Source organism: Diceros bicornis, chromosome 35, assembly GCF_020826845.1.
Source record: "Diceros bicornis minor isolate mBicDic1 chromosome 35, mDicBic1.mat.cur, whole genome shotgun sequence".
In the NCBI taxonomy this organism is placed as follows: Eukaryota; Metazoa; Chordata; class Mammalia; order Perissodactyla; family Rhinocerotidae; genus Diceros; species Diceros bicornis.
In genome coordinates this window covers 30,315,091-30,338,822 of record NC_080774.1, presented here as the reverse complement: position 1 = coordinate 30,338,822, position 23,732 = coordinate 30,315,091, and the positions used below count along the sequence as shown (strand labels likewise).

At 42.3% G+C, this 23,732-nt stretch overlaps 1 protein-coding gene across 1 annotated transcript in view; it reads left to right on the top strand.

The window, feature by feature from the left end:
• Positions 1-356: 356 nt before the first annotated feature.
• Positions 357-23,732, top strand: part of MAPK1 (mitogen-activated protein kinase 1) — a 102,117-nt gene continuing 78,741 nt past the window's right edge. Inside the window, exon 1 of the mRNA XM_058532038.1 lies at positions 357-672. Within this exon, the coding sequence (XP_058388021.1) occupies positions 557-672 (116 nt within the window). The 5' untranslated portion in view covers positions 357-556. The remainder of the gene's footprint in view (positions 673-23,732) is intronic.

Genomic DNA, 23,732 nt, shown 5'->3' with positions numbered 1-23,732 from the left:
CGCGTCCTCGTCTCTCACGCGCAGTCCCCGGGGGCTCTCTGGCTCCGCCAGAACCCCCACTCTGGGTATTTCCCTTCCCCTGACCGTCTGGCAAGCCACGTCCCAAATCTGTCCAACGCCTCCGTAACCTCCTGCATCTCGGGAACCGCCTCCCGCGCCGACTCCCCCGCGAACACACGTGACCACGCAGGGCGGTGCCTCCGCCGCCGCCGCAGTGCTTCGCCCTGAGCTCGCCGCTTCCGCCGGCCCGCGCAGCCCTGCCCCCAGGCCGCGGGGAGCCAATCGGCGTGCACGCTGCCTGGCCCCGCCCCGGCGCCCTCGGCGCGCGCCCCTCCCTCCGCCCGCCGGCCCGTCCGTCAGTCAAGCAGGCAGTCGGTTCGAGGGATTGTTGGGTGTCGAGTCTTCCTGAGCGGTGACCTCCTTGCTGCTTCCCGGTCAGCGGCGGCGGCTGCACCGGCGGCGGCGCGGTCCCTCCGGGAGGTGCGGCGTGGGCCGAGCGGCGGCCGCGGAGCGTCGAGCCCAGCGCGGCGGCGGCGGCGGCGGCCGGGCAGCCAACATGGCGGCGGCGGCGGCGGGCGCGGGCCCGGAGATGGTCCGCGGGCAGGTGTTCGACGTGGGGCCACGCTATACCAATCTCTCGTACATCGGCGAGGGCGCTTACGGCATGGTGTGGTGAGTGTCCGCGCTCGCCCGCAGGCCCGGCCGCGCCCGCCGCCCACCGCCCGGGGCCGCCGCGGACGCAGCTGCGGCCTCGTCCGCGCCTCGGCCTCCTGCGCCGCCGCGACCTCGACCCCGGGCTTCGCCGCGGTCCGCGCACCGGGGGCCTCGGGCGGGGCCCTGGGGCCGGGCGAGGTTTGCGTGTTGCTCGCGGCGCTTCGCGGGTCGACCCTCACCCGCCGCGGGGAGGGGCGCGGGGGGCGGGGGTCGGGACCAGGGACTCCCGGAACCGGGCGCAGCGCGAATTTCAGAGCGAGGACCCCCGGGCAGGGAACGGTGGCGCCTCCCGTCCCCCAGTTTGCCAGCCTTCTTTGCACATCCGATTGTAAAGCCAGGAATTCCTTCAGATGTTTGTCGGTGGTGGCGGCGGCCGTGGTCTTGAAAGCGGTTCGCCTCGGGGTGTGTACAGAATGCCGAAATAATCACATACGATGTTCCTCCCGTCGCCTGTGTTTTCCGCGAACGGCTTTCATGAAACATCTTTAGTGGTGCTAATGGTGCTCTCCTGCGCAGGCTTTCTAAAAAGCATTAGCGGCACCAGTGCTGTTTGTGGAATATTTCAATCTCGAAGTTTTTAAGTGGATTTTAATATTTTACTGTTTGCGTTTCAGGAAGAGTAAGCCAGCATCGCTCTCTTGATTTATTAAGGAGTCATCTGGAGTTGGGCCTAATTTGACTTTTTTTTCTTTGCCTCGAGTGAGCGCTCTTATCAGCATAAACGTCTCCAGACGTTTTAGCACAATTACTGTGGACTTTTCCTATTAATGTTTTAGTGGTCAGTATATATACAGCCTTAATGGAGTTGTTGCAGAATCACGTGCAGGCTCTCTCATCTTGATCCAGATCCCTCAGATTGTGGAATGGAGGTGACGGTATTGTTTTTATTAGAACCAACTAGCTGTAGTGTTTTGTGCTGATGAAGACACACCTAAATCTTACAGCTAAATCTTCTTGTGTCTTTTTGTGTTGATTGTAGGAAGCAAATTAATATTTATTGAACACTTGGCAGGTACTGTGCTAGGTACGTTATCTCATTTTATATGAACAGCTACCTCAAGAGAGGAAGAGGTGGTAATATCCCTCTTTCAGGTGAGAAAGTATTTCGAGGTGAAGCCAATCCCTAAGGTCATAAAACTAAAGAGTCAGACTTGATATTGTAGACTGAGATCCTACTTCAAATGCTGCAGCTCTTCCTATTACTCCCTGCTTTCCTTAAATAGTATTATTAGTAATTTTAGAATTTTAGTATGTTTTACTGTTATAAGCAAATCTATTTTAGAAACACATTTAAATTTGAATGATTATAATTTTAGAAATGCCATAGAGAGCATGTGTTACTAGGTATCATAGCTAGACAGAAAGACTCATTAAAATTCTTTTTTAAAATGAAGGCCTAATAGGGACCGGCCGGGTGGCGCAAGCGGTTAATTGCGCGCGCTCCGCTGCAGCGGCCTGGGGTTCGCCGGGTCGGACCTCGGGCGCGCACCGATGCACCGCTTGGCAAGCCATGCTGTGGCGGCATCCCATATAAAGTGAGGAAGATGGGCACGGATGTTAGCTCAGGGACAGTCTTCCTGAGCAAAAAATAAAAAACAAAAAGAGGAGGATTGGCAGATGTTAGCTCAGGGCCAATCTTCCTCACAAAAAAAAAAAAGGACTAACAGATTTTTGAATATTTTCGTTTTCTTCTGGAGCAAAATGCTTCATGGTGTCCAACTGTGGAAATTAATGTGAACTCAGAGGCTTAGGAGCCGAAAAAGAAATTAAATTAGGTTAAGTCTAAAAGAAATAAGGCCCTAGAAAGTAACAGAGAGCAAGTACTGCCGGCAGCATCACTTCTCTGCATACATCTGATTGCTCTTGCACCTGCTGGTGAGGACGCCTGTGAACGTGTCTCATTGTGAAAGGCTCACAATTGGCCATCACATTCCTTTGACCCTTTTAAAAAATGTAACACCTGAAATATGGACTGAAAAAATTTTTAGATTTAGGACATTTCAGTTGAAAGTTTTTTTTCCTATCTGATAAGATTTTTACTAGTCTTTAGATGATTTAGATCTAGTAACTGTTTCTGTCACTACTGTAGAGTTATTTGACCTAAGTCTCTATCAGGTGAAGTGCCAAGTACTTTTGCTGTAATTTCCTTTACCTAAGTAAAATATGAATATCATTGGAATTAGAATCCTGGGTCCAGATTATAGTTTTTTATCTTCAGGTTGATGATATACCCTAGTAAGAATTTAATCTACATTATACATTATTAGCATTTAGTAAATGTTGATTAACAGTACTGGGTTTATGGAGGGCTTTTGTTTGTTTGTTTTTTGTTTTGTTTTTTTGAGGAAGATTGGCCCTGCACTAACATCTGTTGCCAATCTTCCTCTTTTTTTCTTTTTTCTCCCCAAAGCCCCAGTACATAGTTGTGTATCATAGTCCTAGAGTTGCAGCTCTTCTATGTGGGGTGCCGCCTCAGCGTGGCTTGATGAGTGCTGAGTAGGGCCGTGGCCAGGATCCGAACCGGCGAACCCCAGGCTACCAAAGTGGAATGGGAGAACTTAACCACTACACCACTGGGCCGGTCCCTATGGAGGGCTTCTTGATTGAAATGTTAAATTTTTTTTTTTTTAATTTTATTTATTTATTTTTTCCCCCAAAGCCTCAGCAGATAGTTGTAGGTCCTAGCTGCACATCCTTCTAGTTGCTGTATGTGGGACGCGGCCTCAGCATGGCTGGAGAAGCGGTGTGTCGGTGCGCGCCCGAGATCGAACCCTGGGCCACCAGCAGCGGAGCGCGCGCACTTAACCACTAAGCCACAGGGCCGGCCCTAAATGTTAATATTTGAATAGAGATATTTTTGAAAAACTTATTGCTTCCAGAAGGATTTAAGGATTTTCAGGCAATTTTTTTTTTCATTTCCTGAATCAGTTCGTTAGGAATCTTGCCTTTTATGTGCAGAGCCCTTTTCTAATCATTAGTTGGAGGCTATAAAGAGGAAGAGTGGAGTTTGAGTTGGGCCTTTAAGAGTGGGTGTGATTTTGATATATAATAAGCACAAGTGACAGTTTGAGCTGTGGAATTTAATCCTGGAAAAGTACTTAGGTGGCAAATCGTAGAGGACTCTAAAGGCAAAACTGAGTTTGATGGTATATTTGTGCAGTGGAGAAGCCTGTTTTTGAAAAGAGGCGGTCACATGGTCAGTTTTGAAATTTTGGGGGAAGATAGATCAACACTGGTGGAAATGATAGGGAAAAAAACTGAGGTGGGGGAATCAGGCTATTGTAATGGTCTAGAGGTGAAGTAATACAGTGGCAGTGGAAGGTAGTAGGTGGAGATGAGAGACCTTATAAAGACAGAATCGGTAAAGAGCTCTTGTCAGAAGAGTGGTAGAAAGATTTTTAATCATAACAAGTATGACAAGAATCAAGGATGATGAGATCTTTAAGGGTAAGAGGCTGAGAGAGATGGGATTTGGATTTGAGAAGGATTTCTGAGGCAAGGCTTGGTGATTGGGGATTGGCACAGTAGTTAATTCCGAGGCTTCTAGCTTGGGAGCCTGGGAGGATGGTGGTGCCGTTATCTGAGAAGGAATACTGTAGACAGAGCAGGTTTGTTAGGGAAAAATAGTTCTGGTTCGGACTTAAGTTTGTGATGCCTGTAGGCCATTTAGGCTGTATCTGGAAGGCATCTTGAAATTTATAAATAAGAGGGAAGTAGAATCTGGAGATGAAAATTTATGTAAGTGGTAGTCTTGTGTGGATGAGCACAGATTCTTTTCTGAGGTCATTGGTTAAGTGAAATGGCGAGCAGATGTTGTGTATGTTCATCCTTTTAGTAAACAATCCATAGCATTCCATAGGTTTTCAGAGGGATCTGTTGTCCCAGAAGGGTTAAGAACTACTGAGGTAGAACAGAAAAACCAAAGAGGTAACTGGCAAACAAATACTTTTAAGAGACAGGCAAAGGAAGAGGAACCTGAGAACTGGTGAGATATATAAGAATCAGAAAAAAGGCATGAGAGGAGAAATTGAAACTGTATGCTTATCTCATTAACTAAGATAAGTATCTATTTTGTGTGCGTGTGTCAGAGAGAGAGAGAGAGCGCGCGCGCGAGAGCGCGCGCGCGAGAGCAAGGGAAGATCAGCCCCGAGCTAACATCCATTGCCCATCTTCCTCTACTTTATATGGGACACCGCCACAGCATGGCTTTGAGAAGCCGTGCGTTGGGTCTGTGCCTGGGATCCGGGCCTGCAAACCCCAGGCCACCGAAGCGAAACGTGGGAACCTGACCGCTTTTTCACTGGGCTGGCCCCAGTTAAGTATCTATTTTGGATAAGTTGAGTTTGAAACACTTTCTGAATGTGATTGAGAGGTCATAGGGTCCTCTCCATAGAGATACTAATTGAAGCCTTGAGGGTGGACAAGATGAGAAAAAAAATGTGAGAACTGAGCCAAAGGAATGCTTGACTTTAGGTATCAATAGAAGGCAAGTTACAGAAGAGGGCAGAGGAAGTGTGGTCAGAGAGACTAGACAACCAGGAGTGTGCATTGTCAAAGGAGCCAAGGGAGATAGTGGTCATTAAGGGATTGGTATTGAATACTATAGAGGGCAAACAATGCAGCTTGAAGACAAGCTATTGGGTTTGTTGACTTTCAACTCTCTCCCCCCAAAACAGATGGTTCCAACCAAAATTTGATTGTGAACACGTTCCTGATGTACAGTATCCTGTCCTGTTAAGGTTTTTGTGATTATGGCAGACTAGTAGAACTGCCATTTAGTCCACTTTGTTTGTTTGTTTTACGTACATTAATAAATCCTCATAACCACCCTGCAAAGGTGGTTACTTTGTAAATGAAGAAACTTGAGACACAGAGAGGTTAGTTAACTTACCCAAGGGCACACAGCGAGGAAGTGATAGAGCATCCCAGTCTGCCCAGTTCCTAAGTGACACTCAACCAAAGATCAGAGATGAGAAAATACATGCTTTCAATAACATAATATCTTTTGTCTGCTTTTGCTTGTATCACTTTTTAGCCTTTTGAAAAAGCTTTCATGCAAGGTCAGTCAGAAAACATTTTTTGAGCGCCTTCTATGTGCCAAGATTCATGTGGTCCCTGTCCTTTAGTAGCTCTTAGTCCAAAGAGTGGGATGGAGTTGGGCAATAATAAAGAGAATATACCAGTGCCATACAGAAGGAATGTGTGAAGTGCTGTGAGAAAAAAGACCTGAGTGATGTGGGGCTGTCTTTGTATGGCTTCACAAACTTTTGAGCTGGGTGTTGGTGTAAATGACTAGGAGTTCACCTTGAGAAGTGCATTCTAGGTAGAGGAAAATGTACATGCGAAGGCACAGAAGTATAAAAACAGTATGTCAGGTCAGGAAAACCACAAGTTGTTTGGGATGGCAGGAGTGCCTTAGGGAGAAAGCTGGAGTTGAAATAGCTGGGATGGGCAGGCCAAATTCTGAAGGACATAGTTTACAAAGGAGTTCGGATTTGATTTTGTAGGTGAGAGTCATTAAAGGATGGCCCTCTTTCTGCCAGATCATCGAATTTTCTGAATTGTGTTCCCCTCTTTGTCTCTCTTATGCTTTCTAACCGCTGTGCCTTCTCTCTCTTCTTTCTGCTGTTCTAGTGGTACTCGGTGTGATTTTACTCCCTCTCCAGGGATGTTTTGAAATATATGTGGGCTTTTTTGTTGTTGTTGTTACATTGATTGGGGCATGGGGGGGGGTGTTATTGGCCTTCAGTGTGTATGTGGTGGAGGCAGACACACTAAACAACCTGCAGTGCACAGTACAGTCCCTCCACTGGAGAATCGGCCTGTCAGGATGTCAGTAGTGTGCCCCTCCAACCCACCCCCGAGAAACACTGGGCCCTATTCAAGAGCTGCCTTCCTCTAAGGTTCATCCCCTCCGTAAATTTACCCTTCTTACTCTCTGCAGTAGCACTCCCTCCCTCCCTGGAACTCTGCTGGGTGTTTGTACCACCTGTTTGAAAGGCAGGACCAGCGGTAGTATATATCATCTGTAAAGACTAGAGACCTGGAAACAGGTCTGGATTCAGATTCTTAGTTTTGCTTATTAACTGTTAATTCAAATTTTAATAAAGAAGTCTTTCGTATGGTTTTTGGAGCTCAGAGAAGTGAGGAGACCAGCTTACACGAGCAACAGAAAATTCAACTTCTCAACAGCTTTGAGTGCAAGTAAAACTCAGAACAAAATTAATTTTGATATTAATGACATCCCTAATAATGTGTTCCTGGTTGTTAGCTCTGATAAGCTATTCCCATGAATTTAATTTGTATGTTCTTAATTCTCAAGTATTTATAAAAAATTTTTATGAAAAGCATCCAAATTGAGTTTTCTTAGGAACCATATATATATGTATTCCTCACCTTGCTCATGTTAAGGTACCTACTACACTAGTCCCCCTTATCCATGGGGTGTATGTTCCAAGACCCCCCTGGATGCCTGAAACCTCAGATAGTCCTGACCCCTGTATACTATGTTTTTTCCTACATGTACATGTTTGAGGTGCAACAGCAAAACTAGCACGAATTGCTTTTTTCTTCTTCCCAATTTCACGGATAGAAGATTCGTTCTTACCATAGATCTTAGCAACCTCAGCATAAGATTTTTTTTTCCTTATTAAGTCAAAAACTTTCACCTTTTCACTTAAAGAAAGCACTTTACGACTTCTCTTTGACATATTCGAATTGCCAGCAATACTGCTACTGTGCGTTGGGGCCATTATTAAATAAAATAAGGGTTACTTGAACATAAGCACTGTGATACTGCAACAGTGACAGTGGATCTGATAACCTAGATGGCTACTAAGTGACTAATGGGTGGGGAGTGTATACGGCGTGGATCCACTGGACAAAGGGATGATCCATGTCTGGGATGGAGTGGGAATGCTGAGATTTCATCACACTGCTCAGAAGGGCACATGATTTATTTATTTATTTTTAATAATTTTTTTTTTTTGATGTTTTAATGGTTTCTAACATTGTGAAATTTTGGGTTGTACATTTTTGTTTGTCCATCACCCCATATATGACTCCCTTCACCCCTTGTGCCCACCCCCCACCCCCACTTCCCGGGTAACCACAGTCCAGTTTTCTCTGTCCATGTGTTGGTTTATATTCCACATATGAGTGAGATCATACAGTGTTTGTCTTTCTCTTTCTGGCTTATTTCACTTAACATAATACGCTCCAGGCCCATCCATGTTGTTGCAAATGGGACGATTTTGTCTTTTTTTATGGCTGAGTAGTATTCCATTGTATATATATACCACATTTTCTTAATCCAATCGTCAGTCGAGGGACACTTAGGTTGCTTCCACTTCTTGGCTATGGTGAATAATGCTGCAGTGAACATAGGGGTGCATAAGCCTCTTTGGATTGTTGATTTCAGGTGCATTGGATAGATTCCCAGTAGTGGGATGGCTGGATCATAGGGCATCTCTATTTTTAATTCTTTGAGGAATCTCCATACCGTTTTCCATAGAGGCTGCACCAATTTGCATTCCCACCAGCTGTGTATGAGGGTTCCTGTTTCTCCACATCCTCTCCAACATTTGTTGTTTTTTGTCTTGGTGATTATAGCCATTCTAACGGGCGTGAGGTGGTATCTTAGTGTTGTTTTGATTTGCATTTCCCTGATGATTAGTGATGTTGAGCATCTTTTCATGTGCCTATTGGCCATCTGTATATCTTCCTTGGAGAAGTGTCTGTTCATTTCCTCTGCCCATTTTGTGATCGGGTTGTTTGTTTTTTTGTTGTTCAATTGTGTGAGTTCTTTATATATTATGGAGATCAACCCCTTGTCAGATGTGTGTTTTGCAAATATTCTCTCCCAGCTGGTTGGTTGGTTGTTCATCTTGATTCTGGTTTCATTTGTCTTATAAAAGCTCTTTAGTCTGATAAAGTCCCACTTGTTTATTTTTTCTTTAGTTTCCCTAGTCTGGGTAGGCATGTCATCCGAAAAGATTCCTTTAAAACCAGTGTCAAATAATGTGTTGCCTATATTTTCTTCTATGAGTTTTATAGTTTCAGGTCACACCTTCAGGTCTTTGATCCATTTTGAGTTAATTTTTGTGAATGGCGATAGCACATGGTCCACTTTCATTCTTTTGCATGTGGATGTCCAGTTTTCCCAACACCATTTATTGAAGAGACTTTCCTTTCTCCATTGCATGTTCTTAGCACCTTTGTCGAAAATTAGCTGTCCGTATATGTGTGGTTTTATTTCTGGGCTTTCAATTCTGTTCCATTGATCTGTGTGTCCGTTTTTGTACCAGTACCATGCTGTTTTGATTGCTATTGCTTTGTAGTATGTTTTGAAGTCAGGAATTGTGATGCCTCCTGCTTTGTTCTTTTTCTTTAGGATTTCTTTAGCTATTCGGGGTCTTTTGTTGCCCCATATAAATTTTAGTATTCTTTTTTCTATTTCTGTGAAGAATGTCATTGGGATTCTGATTGGGATTGCATTGAATCTGTAGATTGCTTTAGGTAATATAGACATTTTAACTATGTTTATTCTTCCAATCCACGTGCATGGGATATCTTTCCATTTCTTTATGTCATCGTGGATTTCCCTCAATAATGTCTTGTAGTTCTCATTGTATAGGTCCTTCACCTCCTTGGTAAGATTTATTCCTAGGTATTTTATTCTTTTTGATGCAATTGTAAATGGTATTATCTTTTTGAGCTCTCTTTCTGTTAGTTCATTATTAGCATATAGAAATGCAACTGATTTTTGTAGATTGATTTTGTACCCTGCAACTTTGCTGTAGTTGTTGATTGTTTCTAACAGTTTTCCAACAGATTCTTTAGGGTTTTCTATATATACAATCATGTCATCTGCAAATAGTGAGAGTTTCACTTCTTCGTTACCTATTTGGATTCCTTTTATTCCTTTTTCTTGCCTAATTGCTCTGGCCAAAACCTCCAGTACTATGTTGAACAGGAGTGGTGAGAGTGGGCAGCCCTGCCTTGTTCCTGTTCTCAGAGGAATGGCTTTCAGTCTTTCCCCGTTGAGTATGATGTTAGCTGTGGGTTTGTCATATATGGCCTTTATTATGTTGAGGTACTTTCCTTCTATTCCCATTTTATTGAGAGTTTTTATCATAAATGGATGTTGTATCTTGTCAAATGCCTTCTCTGCGTCTATTGAGACGATCATGTGGTTTTTATTCTTTGTTTTGTTGATGTGATGTATCACGTTGATTGATTTGCAGATGTTGAACCATCCCTGCGTCTCTGGTATAAATCCCACTTGATCATGGTGTATGATCTTTTTAATATATTGTTGTATTTGGTTTGCCAATATTTTGTTGAGGATTTTTGCATCAATGTTCATCAGCGATATTGGCCTGTAATTTTCTTTCTTTGTATACACAGTCTTTGTCTGGTTTTGGTATCAGGGTGATGTTGGCCTCATAGAATGATTCAGGAAGTGTTCCATCTTCCTCTATTTTTTGGAATAGTTTGAGGAGGATGGGTATTAAATCTTCTTTGAATGTTTGGTAAAATTCACTGGAGAAGCCATCTGGTCCTGGACTTTTATTTTTTGGGAGGTTTTTGATTACTATTTCAATCTCTTTACTTGTGATTGGTCTATTCAGATTCTCCATTTCTTCTTGGTTCAATTTTGGGAGGTTGTATAAGTCTCAGAATTTATCCATTTCTTCTAGATTATTTATTTATTTTTTTTCCCCCAAAGCCCCAGTAGATAGTTGTATGTCATAGTTGCACATCCTTCTAGTTGCTGTGTGTGGGACGCGGCCTCAGCATGGCTGGACAAGTGGTGCGTCGGTGCGCGCCCGGGATCGGACAAGTGGTGCGTCGGTGCGCGCCCGGGATCGGAACCTGGGCCGCCAGCAGCCGAGCGCGCGCACTTAACCGCTAAGCCACCGGGCCGGTCCATGGCGCATGATTTAAAACTCAAGAATTGTTTATTTCTGCAATTTTCCATTTAATATTTTCAGACCACAGTTGACCATGGGTAACTAAAACCGTAGAAAGCGAAACCGTGGATAAGGGGGAGCTACTGTAATTAAAAAAACAACCGATTCCTCAACAAACATCCAGAGCTACTCCCGTCTGCATCCAGCCTACCCCACCTACCTACCTGCCTAACCCTGACATGTTGTTTCTCTCCTTTTGCTTCTCTTTCACTTCTTGGGGCTCCCACGCGTTGGAAAGCCAGCAGGATAGATGTTCACCAAGATCCGTCTCAGATTCTCAGTCTTAGGGCAGGCTCTGGGTTCTGAACCCATGGCCATTAGGAGTTGGAAAGTGGGGTGTAGGGGTGCGATTCTGCACGAGATGTCATGACCAGCTGACTCACCTTATTTGCAAGCCAGCCGTGCTTTAGGTGCTGTGGTTTCAAATTCATTTTCATGCTCATCTTTGAGGTTTTATTTTTTTCACTTTTTAGATAAGGAAACCAGGTCTTAGGTAACTTGTCCAAGGTTGGCAGCCAATAAATATGTAGCATAACTGAGATTTGTCTAGACCCCAAAACCTGTGGGGTTTTTTTTTACCACTATAGGCTTTCTTCTGTTACACCAAGCTACCTGGAAACATACTTCCTGTAGCCTTCCTACAATGAATGCATTGACATCCAAGTATAAAATGATGATTGTCTTAGCTGAGTTGGGCCTGTTGAGGAGGTAGAAGAGGGAAAAACTAGATACATGGAAAGGGTGAGGGAGGTAGGGTCAGAGCAACCTAGTTTTTATCAGGAGGGTAGTGTTGATTTCTTCTCACCCCTCCTACTTACCTGTACCAGTTCCTTGATTTTCATTTATTTAATAATATTATTAAGTGACCTGTGTCCTAGGTGGTAGGATCAAAGTGGTGAACAGAAGTGGTTTTTACTCTTTGGTGTTTACAGTCCAACAGGACACGAATAACGTTTACTGAGTGTGATGAGATGCAGACTGCTACAGGAGGGTATAAAAGGTGGAGCTAAGATGGTTTGAAGAGTGGTCTAGGAGGGTTTCCTGGAGGATGTGGTATTTAAGCTGGGGCCTGAAGAATGACTTGGAATTAACTGAGTGAAAGGTAGTGTAGGCTGCTGGAGTGTTTCAGGCACTTCCTTATAGAAAATGGATTGTAGAAATTGAGTTTATGGTTAAGATCGAGGGGTCTTTCTCATGGTACTTCAGGGACAGAAAGTGCAGTTAAAGCTTCAGGTATGGTTGCAACCGGGAACTAGAAAATGGACCAAGGCAGCTACCCCATCCCTCTTTACATTTACAAAATCTTGTTCCCTGCGTCTCTGTGCAGCTGGGGTGTTTTTCTTTTCTGTTTTACCATTTCCCTATGCATTTGGCAGAAGAGAGCTGACCTTAGCTTCCCAAAGGTATGTGTGTGTCTTCAGTACATTGAGAACCGGAGGCTGAGAGCACTCTGAAACCAATTCCTGGGAGAGAGAATCTGATCCAGCTTGGGATAGTGTCCACTCTGGGCCAGTCAGCTGGTGCGATAAGAATGGACTTCTCTAAGGTGTTGGGGTGAGGTAGGGTGGTCAAGAGATGTCTCCCATTGACTACTGACTTGCCAGGTTAAAGTTCTTGGTGCTGCTCCCTCTGCTCTTCTCCAGCCTGGAACTGTTCCCTGCTGTTGGGGCGTGGGGGGAAGGAGGGGTGGAGAGGAGAGGGAGAAGTAATTGAGGTGGAAGAAGAGCTTTGGATTGCTTTTAGGGTTCTTCTGCCTCCCTGTGTCTGGCACTGTGGAGGTGACAGCTAAACTGGGTGGTATCTTTAAAATTTAATATTTGATACATATATAACATGTGACATGTATATGAGTTATGCAGCCTAACAAAAAGGAAACACCTGAGAACCCACCACCACTGAGTGACTTCTTGACCAGATTGTCTGAGGCCAGCATTCTGATCCTGGTCACAGCCTTCACCCCAGGGTTTTATCTTCTTTCTGAGAGTCTATACAGTGGAGTGGGTAAGAGCATGGGCTTTGACCACTTATATGTGACTGTGGCAGGTTACCCAACTTGAGTCTTGTTTTCCTCATCTGTAGAAAGGAGGTAGTGAGGGTAGTGATGTACACCTCAGTGCTGTGACAATTAAATGAGATATGTTGGTAAAGTGCTGAGCCTGCAATATCTGGTTAATGCTCCAATTGTTGTTATTCCCTTGAAGTAAATGGGCCTGGAAGACCTGGATTCTCCCTCACCTCACTCTCTTGGAATATCCTCTTGGAGTGTAAAGCAGGATGTGCAGAAATAAAAATATTAGTCTTTGGGTCACAAAAGTTGTGTGTCGAGTTCCAGTTGTGTGACCTTGGGCAACTCGCTCTCTCATTCTTTGATTTAACAGTCAGAGAGCATCTTCGTGCCAGGCCTTGGGCCATGTTCCTGCCCTCCCTCAAGAATGTTGCAGTGTAGTGTTGGGGACAGACCAATAAGGAAAGAAATTACTGTGTAACGTATAAAAACATTGTTATGAGATCATTCTGGACAAAGTAAGTAGCTCTACCTGGGTTTCCCGGTTACTAATTAATTTAACAAATAGTGTATGTTTTAGGCACATTATAGTTATGTGGATACATCAGTGAACAAAACATCTAGCCCTCTGAGCTTAGTCTGTGGGATGCCTGGCCAAATGGGAGTGGCTTGAAGAAAGGATTAGAAAGGCCTGATCAGGGCCTTGGCTTTAAGTTCCTTCTAATGAGTTTCCTTTTATTTCTCTGTATAGCACTTATCCCAAAGACAGGTCTAAAATACTTTTTTCAAAGTCTGTTGATATGTCTTTTTTTTTTTTCTGTGAGCAAGATGAGCCCTGAGCTAATGTCCATGCCAATCCTCCTCTTTGCTGAGGAAGACTGGCCCTGAGCTAATATCTATTGCCAGTCCGCCTCCTTTTTTTTTTTTTTTTTCCCTTTTTCTCCCCAAAGCCCCAGTAGATAGTTGTATGTCGTAGTTGCATATCCTTCTAGTTGCTATATGTGGGACACTGCCTCAGCATGGCTGGAGAAGTGGTGCGTCAGTGTGCGCCTGGGATCCGAACCCCCGGCCGCCAGTAGTGGAGCGCGTGCACTTAACCTCTAAGCCGTGGGGCCAGCCCCCATGTTGATATGTCCTTTAATTTTAAATGGCCCTCCTGTTTTTCTGCATTTGGGAAACTGAAAAAGGTGGCTTATGCACATACCTATTTTTTAAATGGCTTATTCTTTCTATTGTTATTAAATAAACATAAAGCACCTCTGAGCAGTTCCTGTAGTAAGCAGATCACATTTGTTTTCTTTTTTGTTACATAAATCCTCTAAAATAATTTTTGAGAATTTGAAGCCGTATCATAATTATTCCCCCTAATTAGGAATCATGTTCTAAGAAATAAAACTATGGTTGACAAATAAAAACTTGACAGGACATCCTAACCAAGAAAATTAAGTTTCTTTCTCAGCCAGTCAGGATCCTCTACACAAATTCAAACTTTGTTGCTCTAATTTGCAATGTTATTTTAATTACTAGCATTGATGGGTTTGTTTTTTCAGGCCCAGGTACTCACAGAGCCACTTATTTGCTCAGGTGGGTGCTGAGGGATGGCTGATGGATGAGTCCAGTGCAGATTCTGAGAATTCCCTTTAAGGCTGACTTGTGGGGCCAGGCAAATGAAGAGAATATGAAGACTGCAGCTCCTACTGATTATCAGGGTACCACATTTTGTAGTTTGGATCTTAATTTGGGTTAAGTAAAATGCTCATATCCTGCTTATAGAGTGAAGTAAAACCTCATTCACCCCTTTATATTACACAGATTTTTTTAAAAATTGACCAAACAGCAAGCAAAAGGAGGCTGTAGCTTTCTACCTTTTATTTTAAAACAACTCTATAAACATACTATAAAATTCATAACATTATAAGTGTTAGTTCAATAATTTTTTAGTTAATTTACAGAATTGTGCAACCATCACCACAATCCAGCTTTAGAACCTTTCCATCATTCTAAAAGTTCCCTCTTGTCATTTGCAGTCGATTCCTACTCCCACCCCCACCTCCAAGCAACTCTGATCTGCTTCCTGTTTTGCCTGTCCTAGAACTTTCATGAAAATAGAATCATGCAAGATACAGTTTTTTGTAGCTTATGTTTTCTTCACTTACAATGGTGGGTTGTTGTTTTTTTTCCCCTGAGGAAGATTGACCCTGAGCTAACATCTGTGCCCATCTTCCTCTAGTTTATATATGGGATGCCGCCACAGCATGGTTTGATGAGCAGTGCGTAGGTCCACGCCGAGATCCAAATCTGGTAATCCTGGGCTGCCGAAGCGGAGCGTGCGAACTTAACCACTATGACCCTGGGCCGGCCCCCACTTACATGTTTTTGAGATTCATCCATGTTGTTGCCAGGATTAGTAGTTGGCTGCTTTTTGTCATCAAATAATAATTAATTGGATGGCTATACCAGATGATGGACATTTGGAATGTTTCCAGTTTTTGTCTCTTGTGAATAGTGCTGCTATGAACATTCATGTGTAAGTCTTTGTGTGGACATTTGTTTTCATTTCTCTTGGGTACCTAGGAGTGGAGTTGCTGAGTCATCGGGTAAGTGATGTGTGTGTGGTTTTGGGGGAGAGGATGGTAAAATGATTTTATTTTAAACCATAATAAGACTACAGATTACTTCATTGAATAAACATGAATGCCCTGTGTACTGGCCACTCTTTTAGGCACTGAAAATAGAGTGGTGAACAAAATCTAGCCCCAGCCCTTGAGGAGCTTACTTTTCAGTGAAGGAAGTAGACTAGCACACGTATGTAACGTTTCACTTACTGGTAAGCGCTGTGAAAAAGACTAAAATGGGGTAAGGATATAGAGTAAATAGGGAAGGGCATTTTTTTTTTTCTGTAGTAGGTTAATTTAAAACATTTTTAAGGGCCGGCCCCGTGGCTTAGCGGTTAAGCGCGCGAGCTCCACTGCTGGTGGCCCGGGTTTGGAACCCCGGGCGCGCATCAACGCACCGCTTGTCCGGCCATGCTGAGGCCGCGTCCCACATACAGCAGCTAGAAGGATGTGCAGCTATGACATACAACTATCTACTGGGGCTTTGGGGAGAAAAAAAAGGAGGAGCATTGGCAATAGATGTTAGCTCAGAGCCGGTCTTCCTCAGCAAAAAGAGGAGGATTAGCATGGATGTTAGCTCAGGGCTGATCTTCCTCACAAAAAAAAAAAAAAAACATTTTTAATGCTACACATTTACCAAATGTTTTTAAACAATCTTAAATGTATAGCAATATTGCAAGGACAGTACAAAGAAGGTCTTTCCTGGAACCGTTTGAGAGTAAATTGCTGATACAGTGCCCCATCTCACCAGAACACTGGAGTGTGTATTTTCACCAAACAAGGGCAGTTTCCTCCATAACCGTAACACAGCCATCACCATCGGGAAATTAACGCTGACATATTACTTCCTACTCTTCAGACCCTGTTCTGCAATCACGTGTTGCATTTAATTGTCCTGTCTCTTTGGTCCCCTTTAGGCTGGAGCAGTTCCTCAGACTTGCTTTTTTTTTTTTTTTTGTGAGATAGATCAGCCCTGAGCTAACATCCAATGCCAGTCCTCCTCTTTTTGCTGAGGGAGATTGGCCTTGGGCTAACATCCATGCCCATCTTCCTCCACTTCACGTGGGACGCTGCCACAGCATGGCTTGACAAGCAGTACATCGGTGCGCGCTGGGATGCGAACCTGCAAACCCTAGGCCGCCAAAGCGGAGCGCTCGCACTTAACCGCTGTGCCACCAGGCTGGCCCCCCCTCAGACTTCCTTTTGCTTTAATGTCTTGATGCTTTTGAAAATTGGTGTGTTGTTAACTTTTTAAGAGACCACCAAACTATTTTCCAAAGTAGTTGTACCATTTTATATTTCCATCAGCAATGTATGAGGAGTTCCAGTTCTTCACATCCTTACCAACACTTGATTTAGTCAGTCTTTTTTCCGTCTAGTGAGTTCCTAAGTGATATTGCATTATGGTTTCACTTTGCGTTTCTCTCATCACTAATGATGATGAGCATCTTTTTGTGTGCTTATTAACCAGTTGTATATCGTATTTGGTGAAGTGTCTAGTCATATCTTTTGCCTATTTTTAAAATCCTCATGTCTCATTCAATTTTGATATAATCACGCGTTGCTTAATGATGGGGGTACGTTCTGAGAAATTCGCTGTTGTGCAAACATCATAGAGTGCACTTGCACAAACCTAGGTGGTGTAGTCTACAACACACGTAGGCTATATGGTACTAATCTTATGGGACCACAGTTGTATATGTGGTCTGTTGTTGACTGAAATGTCGTAATGCAGCCATGACTGTATGTAGTTTAGGACTCCCCAGGTTTTCTTGTAGAATAGAAGCAGCCAAAAATTTGAAGCATAATCCAAATCGAATTGCGAGGCAACACCAGACAAGCCCAGTTTAGGGATGTTTTACGAAATAACTAACCTCAAGTCTTTAAAAATGTCAAGGTCATAAAAGTCAAGAAAAGACTGAGGAACTGTAGCAGGCTGAAGGAGTCTAAAGAGATGTGACAGGGCCGGCCCTGTGGCTCAGCGGTTAAGTGCACACACTCCGCTGCTGGCGGCCCGGGTTCGGATCCCGGGCACGCACCGACGCACTGCTTGTCCAGCCGTGCTGAGGCCGTGTCCCACGTACAGCAACTAGAAGGATGTGCAGCTATGACATACAACTATGTACTGGGGCTTTGGGGGAAAAAAATAAATAAACAAAATTAAAAATAAATAAATAAACTTAAATATTTAAAGAGATGTGACAACTAAATGTGATCCGTGATTCGGAATTGGCACAATAGAATGGGGTCTGAAGATTAAATTGTAATAATGTATCATGTTAACAGTTTTGATGGTTGCATTTTAATTATGTAGGAGAATGGTCTTGTTTTGTTTGTAGCAAATACAACTAAAGTATTAGGGAGTAATGAGACATCGTATTGGCAGCCTTACTCTCAGATGCTTGAGAGAGTAAAAGTTTGATGACCTATCTTTACAACTTTTCTGTAGTTTGAGATTCAGTTCCTTTTTACTAAAGAGTTAGTGAGTATCAGGAAGGTAGTTGTGTGAGGGTGTGCTGAAATTTGGGGGAAGCCATGAAAGGTGTCTTTCAGTCCAGTGAAAGAGCATTGACCTGGGAGTCAGGGGACCTCAGTCTTGGTCCCTGCTATTGTTGACATGTTGCATGAGCTTGTGCTCGTCACTTTGCTTCTACAGGTTTTAGTTTTCCTCATCTGTAAAATTAAGGTATTAGGATAATCGCTAGGATCCCTTCCACCTGTAACATCACTGCTCTCAGTAACGTTACTGCTCTCAGTAACGTTACATGAAATTAGCACATATATATACTTACATATATGAAGAGAATTCACGTGTGGAATATTTGTTTCCCTGTTACTGGAGAGCTATTTTAGTGTAGTTTACCTGAGGAACCTCTGGATAATCATTACTGAAATATAACAGAATGGGAAAACTTCCTTTTAAAAACTGGCAAAATGATTTACTTTAATGTTAAAAGCCCAAAATTAAACCCTTGAGGAAAATGACTATTTTTTGTGCTCTAAAGGTAAAGTTGGACTTCCTAATACTGTACCAAAGTACTAGTCCACCTCGAGGGATTAGATTTTTCACGTGTATTTGACTGAAGAGAACATTTTTAATCTAGTGACTGGAATGAATGTTAATACTGCCATATTGTCATTGGGAACAAATGTATAATGAAACGTAGAGTTTCAGAGACAAATGTATAATGAAACGTAGAGTTTCAGAGTTAAATAGAACTGGTGAAAAGTAATTCTGAAAAAAAACTTAGTACAATCTTATTTTTAGAAGAAATAGTTTTAGCTGCACAGCTAAGGAAAATAAAGCAAAAACAATATATTTCCCCAATTAATATCTAAATTGCCACTGAACACAGATCAGGCTTGCAAAGTAGAGAGTAAAACCTCCAGAGTTTACTTTGGTCACAAGGGTTTATCTTGAGTTAGTAACTAAGTTCGGGATACTGCTATTTATTGCTTCAGTAGAAGTGTGAAAATGTTTAGTTTTGGGACTTATTTGAAATTTTCCTTCCTTTTTCAGTCTAGCAATACTGCACTTATCCTCAAATAAACTTGTATTTTCCCCGTTAAAATCATCTTTGTTTTTCTCTTCCATGATTGAAGCAGATACTTTACTTTATTTTGTTTTTTAAGGATAAGTGTAATCCTTTCTCATAAGTTAATTTTTACTGCAGGACCATATAGGCATAGAAAAATATTTGATGTTATGTTTCAGACCAGTGAAAAACCAGTCGATAGTAATGCTAGATTAATCTAAGACTGGCCAGGATCATTCATCCCTTCATTGAGCCATTCTGCCTGTCATATGTTTTGCTAATGTTTTTAAGCATCCTTTCAAGGACAACTGTGATCCCTTCCTGTTCAAGTGATGATAAAAGTGGTATTCTTTAGGGGTGTTGTAAATTCTTCCTTTAGTCCAAAGGGAGCTGGAAAAAAAAGACGTTTGTGATTCTCTGCCACTCTGACATAACTGCTAGGAAGAGCCATTTATTTTTTGCCACCAAGAAAGTATAAGACAGAATAGTCATAAGAAGGCCAAAGTTTTATAGAAACTTTAGGAATGCTTCTGGTTACCGCAGCAGGCAGAATGTAGCATTAAAGAACTGGTAAATATTTGTCTAGCGTCCTAGAATTTAATACATACCTATAAAAATGTAAATTGGAAAATATTTTGGCTTTACATGGTTTCTGACTTCAGCAGGAAAGCCTCTGGTGTTTCCCTGTTAAGTAAGATACTGGCATTGGGCTGAGGTGTATTTTATTTACTTAAGGAAGTATCCATCACTTTCTATTTTGGTTGTTTTTAACATAAATGAGTGAATTTTGTCAATGTGTTTTCTGCCTCTATGGAGATGATCATATAATTTTTTTCTCTTTAGCATTATTAATATGAGGATCATATTAATGGATTTCCTTATATTGAATCTCCCCTGCATTCTTGGAATAAATCATGCTTGCTTATGTTGTATTTTTCATAATGTGCTGTTGAATTCTGTTTGCTAGTATTTCAAGATTTTGTGTTGATATTCATAAGTGATATTAGTCTATAGTATCTTTTTTGTATAATCTTTATCAGGTTTGGGGTTTACTGTTACACTTGCTTCAAAAAATGAATTTGAAAGTTTTATTTCTTTTTCTGTGTTCTGAGATAGCATTGGGACTACCTTCTGTTTAAATGGTAGAATTTTTCCTGTGAAACCATTGGCCTGGTGCTTTTTTGTGTTTCCTTCGACTTTTTGTTTCTCTGTGGTCGCTGCCATCACTCTCTTGCCCCTCCAGGTTCTTCTCCACAACACCATGACTGCTATTTCTTTGAAAGCTTATCCATTAAGCACCTTCATATGTATTACCCTCATGTGATTATTGTTAAACAATATAGTACTTAGTATTTCCTGATTTTGCATTTTATATAGGTGGACTCACGTGGTATGCTTTTTTTTGTGTGTGTGTGAGGAAGATCAGCCCTGTGCTAACATCTGCCAATCCTCCTCTTTTTTTGCTGAGGAAGACTGGCTCTGGGCTAACATCCGTGCCCATCTTCCTGCACTTTATATGGGACGCCACCACAGCATGGCTTGCCAAGCGGTGCGTCGGTGCGCACCCGGGATCGGAACCAGCGAGCCTCCAGCCGCCACAGTGGCGCGCACACACTTAACCGCTTGCACCGCCGGGCCAGCCCCTGTGTGTATTCTTCAACTAGCTTTTTTCTTTTTTTCTTTTTATTTATTTATTTTTTTTTTGTGAGGAGATCAGCCCTGAGCTAACATCCGCCAATCCTCCTCTTTTTTTTGCTGAGGAAGACGGCCCTGGGCTAACATCTGTGCCCATCTTCCTCCACTTTATATGGGACGCCGCCACAGCATGGCTTACCAAGCAGTGCGTCGGTGCACGCCCAGGATCCGAACCAGCGAACCCCGGGCCGCCGCAGCGGAGCGCGCGCACTTAACCGCTTGCGCCACTGGGCCGGCCCCCTAGCTTTTTTCTTTTTAATTAATTAATTAATTAATTAATTTTTTTCCCCCAAAGCCCCAGTAGATAGCTGTATGTCATAGTTGCACATCCTTCTAGTTGCTGTATGTGGGACGCAGCCTCAGCATGGCTGGAGAAGCGGTGTGTCGGTGCGCGCCCGAGATCCGAACCTGGGCCGCCAGCAGCGGAGCGCGTGCACTTAACCGCTGAGCCATGGGGCCGGCCCAAAAACTAGCTTTTTTCCATTCATCATTATTTTGTTGAGTATAATTATTCATTTCACTGCTTTATAAGTATCACGTATAAGTGTACCAGAATTTATCCATTCTAGTATTAATGGACACTTGGGTTGTTTCTTGTTATTACAGTGTCTCTGAGATTAACCTTGTACATTTCTCCTGATATACAAGAGTTTCTTTAGACACATCCCCAGTAGTAGAATTGCTGGGTAGTAGGGCATATGCATGTTTACTAGGTAATGCTACATTGTTTTCCTGAGTAGTTTTTCTGATAAAGTTTTGTGCTATTATTCTTGTACATCTTTTAAGTTTATTCTTGGGTACTTTACATTTGTTGTTGCTGTCGCAATTTATATCTGTTTGTAGCTGGTTTATAGAAATGTGTTTGAGTTTTATAAATTAGTTTTGTGCCCGCAACCTTACTAAACTCTTATTCCAATAATTTGTGTTTAAATTCTAAGACAAGCATAGCATCTGAAAGTCATGACAATTTAATTTCTTTTTGTTACTTAGATTTCTTTTATTTTAAGAGCACTGATGATAGTGGGCATCATTGACTTAGTCTGATGTTGAAAGGAAAGCTCAAGGGGGCCTGCCCCTGGTGTGGTGGTGAAGTTTGGCGTGCTCCGCTCAGCAGCCCGAGTTCGCAGGTTTGATCCCAGGCGGTGACCTATATACAAAACAGAGGAAGATTGGCACAGGTGTTAGCTCAGGGCGGATCTTGCTCACCCTCCCCGCTGCCCAAAGAAAAGGCTTTAAAAAAAAAAAAAAGGAAAGTTCTAATTGAATGAGGGGCTTTCGGTTTTAGTGTAGTTTTCCTTATTAGGTTTTCTTTTGCAAGTTTTTTCAAAGGTTTTTTTTTTTTTTTTAATCCTGAGTGATTGTTGAATTTCCACAGATGTTCTTTTACTGAATGTATAGAAATTTTCATGTGATTTTTCTCCTTTAATCTGTTGTAAGTTTGAGGTTACAGTAATAGATTAAAAAATCTGAAATACTGAACCAATTTTGCATTCCTGGGATTAAGCCCAACTTGGTCATGATGTATTATCATTATTATACATTTCTGCGTTTGATTTGCTAATTACTAATTAGGGTTTTGTTGTCGTGTTCATAAATGAAATTGTCCTGTGATTTTTCCTTTTCTCATGCTCTCCTCTGGTTTTGGTATCAAAATTAGACCATCCTTACAAAATTTAGGAAATGTTCTTTCTTTTTTTATTCTTCTATTTCTATTTCTGTAAAATTGGAATGATTAATTCCTTTGAAGTTTTGTAGAACTTGCCTGTAAAGCAGTCTGGACCTGGGTGGTTTTTTGTTTTGCTTTGTTTTGATGTTTCTTTGTTTTCGTTTTTGGTAGGAACATGTTAAACTACTGATTCAAAATTCTTTTAAAAATGGCTATATGACTTTCTATTTTTTATTTCTTCTTGATAATTTATATTTTCCTAGGAATTTATTTTACTTGCTTTTACATTTTTTGGAATATTGTATTTTCTTATCTCTTTTAATTTTATTTTGAAGTGTTCAAACATGTAAAGCATACATACTCTGTAAAGAATAATAAGTTAAATACATGTAATCGTGGTGCAAATTATAAAATAGAACATTGTCAGTACATTAGAAATGCCTTATCAAATCCCCTTCTAGAGTTGACCACTATCCTCAATTTTGTAAGATCATTGTTCTTTTTAGCCTCTCACTCCTTTTTATTTTTTACTTTTATTGAAGTATAGTGTACATACAGAAAAGTGCACACATCATAGGATTACAGCTTGATAAATTTTCACAAACTAAACACACCCATATAACTAACCAATGTCCAGATCAGCAATCAGAGCCTAGCACCTCAGAAGCTCCCCCCGTACTCCCTTCCAGTCATCATTTTCCAGAGGTAACCTCTCTCCTGACATCTGACAGTGTAGATGCATTTTGTTTTGTACTTCACATGAATAGAGTCATATAACATGTGCTCTTTTGTATCTGGCTTCTTTTATTCAGCATCATGTTTGTGTGGTTGTGGATTGTTCATTCTCATTGCAGTATTAGTAGTCCATGGTGTGACTATACCACAATTTATTTATCCATCCTACTGTTAATATGCATTTGGATTGTTCCCAGTTTTTGACCATTATTGATAGTGCTACCGGGAACATTTTAGTGCATGTGTTTTGGTGAAGATGTCTGCACATTTCTGTTGGGTATATACCTAGGAGCAGAACAGCTGCATCACATTCTGGGTATGTGTAGCTTCCACTTAAGTGGATGTTGCCAAACAATTTTTCAAAGTGGTTAAATCATATTCACGCCCAGTGGCAGTGTATTAGAATTCAGACTGCTCCATATCCTCAACAACGCTTAGTATTTTTTTTTTGGTGAGGAAGATTGGCCCTGAGCTAACATCTATTGCCAGTCTTCCTCTTTTTGCTGAGGAGAATTGGCTCTGAGCTAACATCTGTGCCCATCTTCCTCCATTGTGTATGTGGGACGTCGCCACAGCATGGCCTGATGAGTGGTGCATCGGTCCGCACCCGGGATTCGAACTTGCAAACCCTGGGCCGCCAAAGCGGAGTGCGTGAACTTAATCACTATGCCACCAGGCTGGCCCCCTGCACTTGGTATTTTTTACATTAGTTTTAGCCATTCCCGTGGGTATGAAGTGGTATGCATTGTGAGTTTTGTTTGCATTTCCCTGGTGATTTTAGCTCTTTTTCGT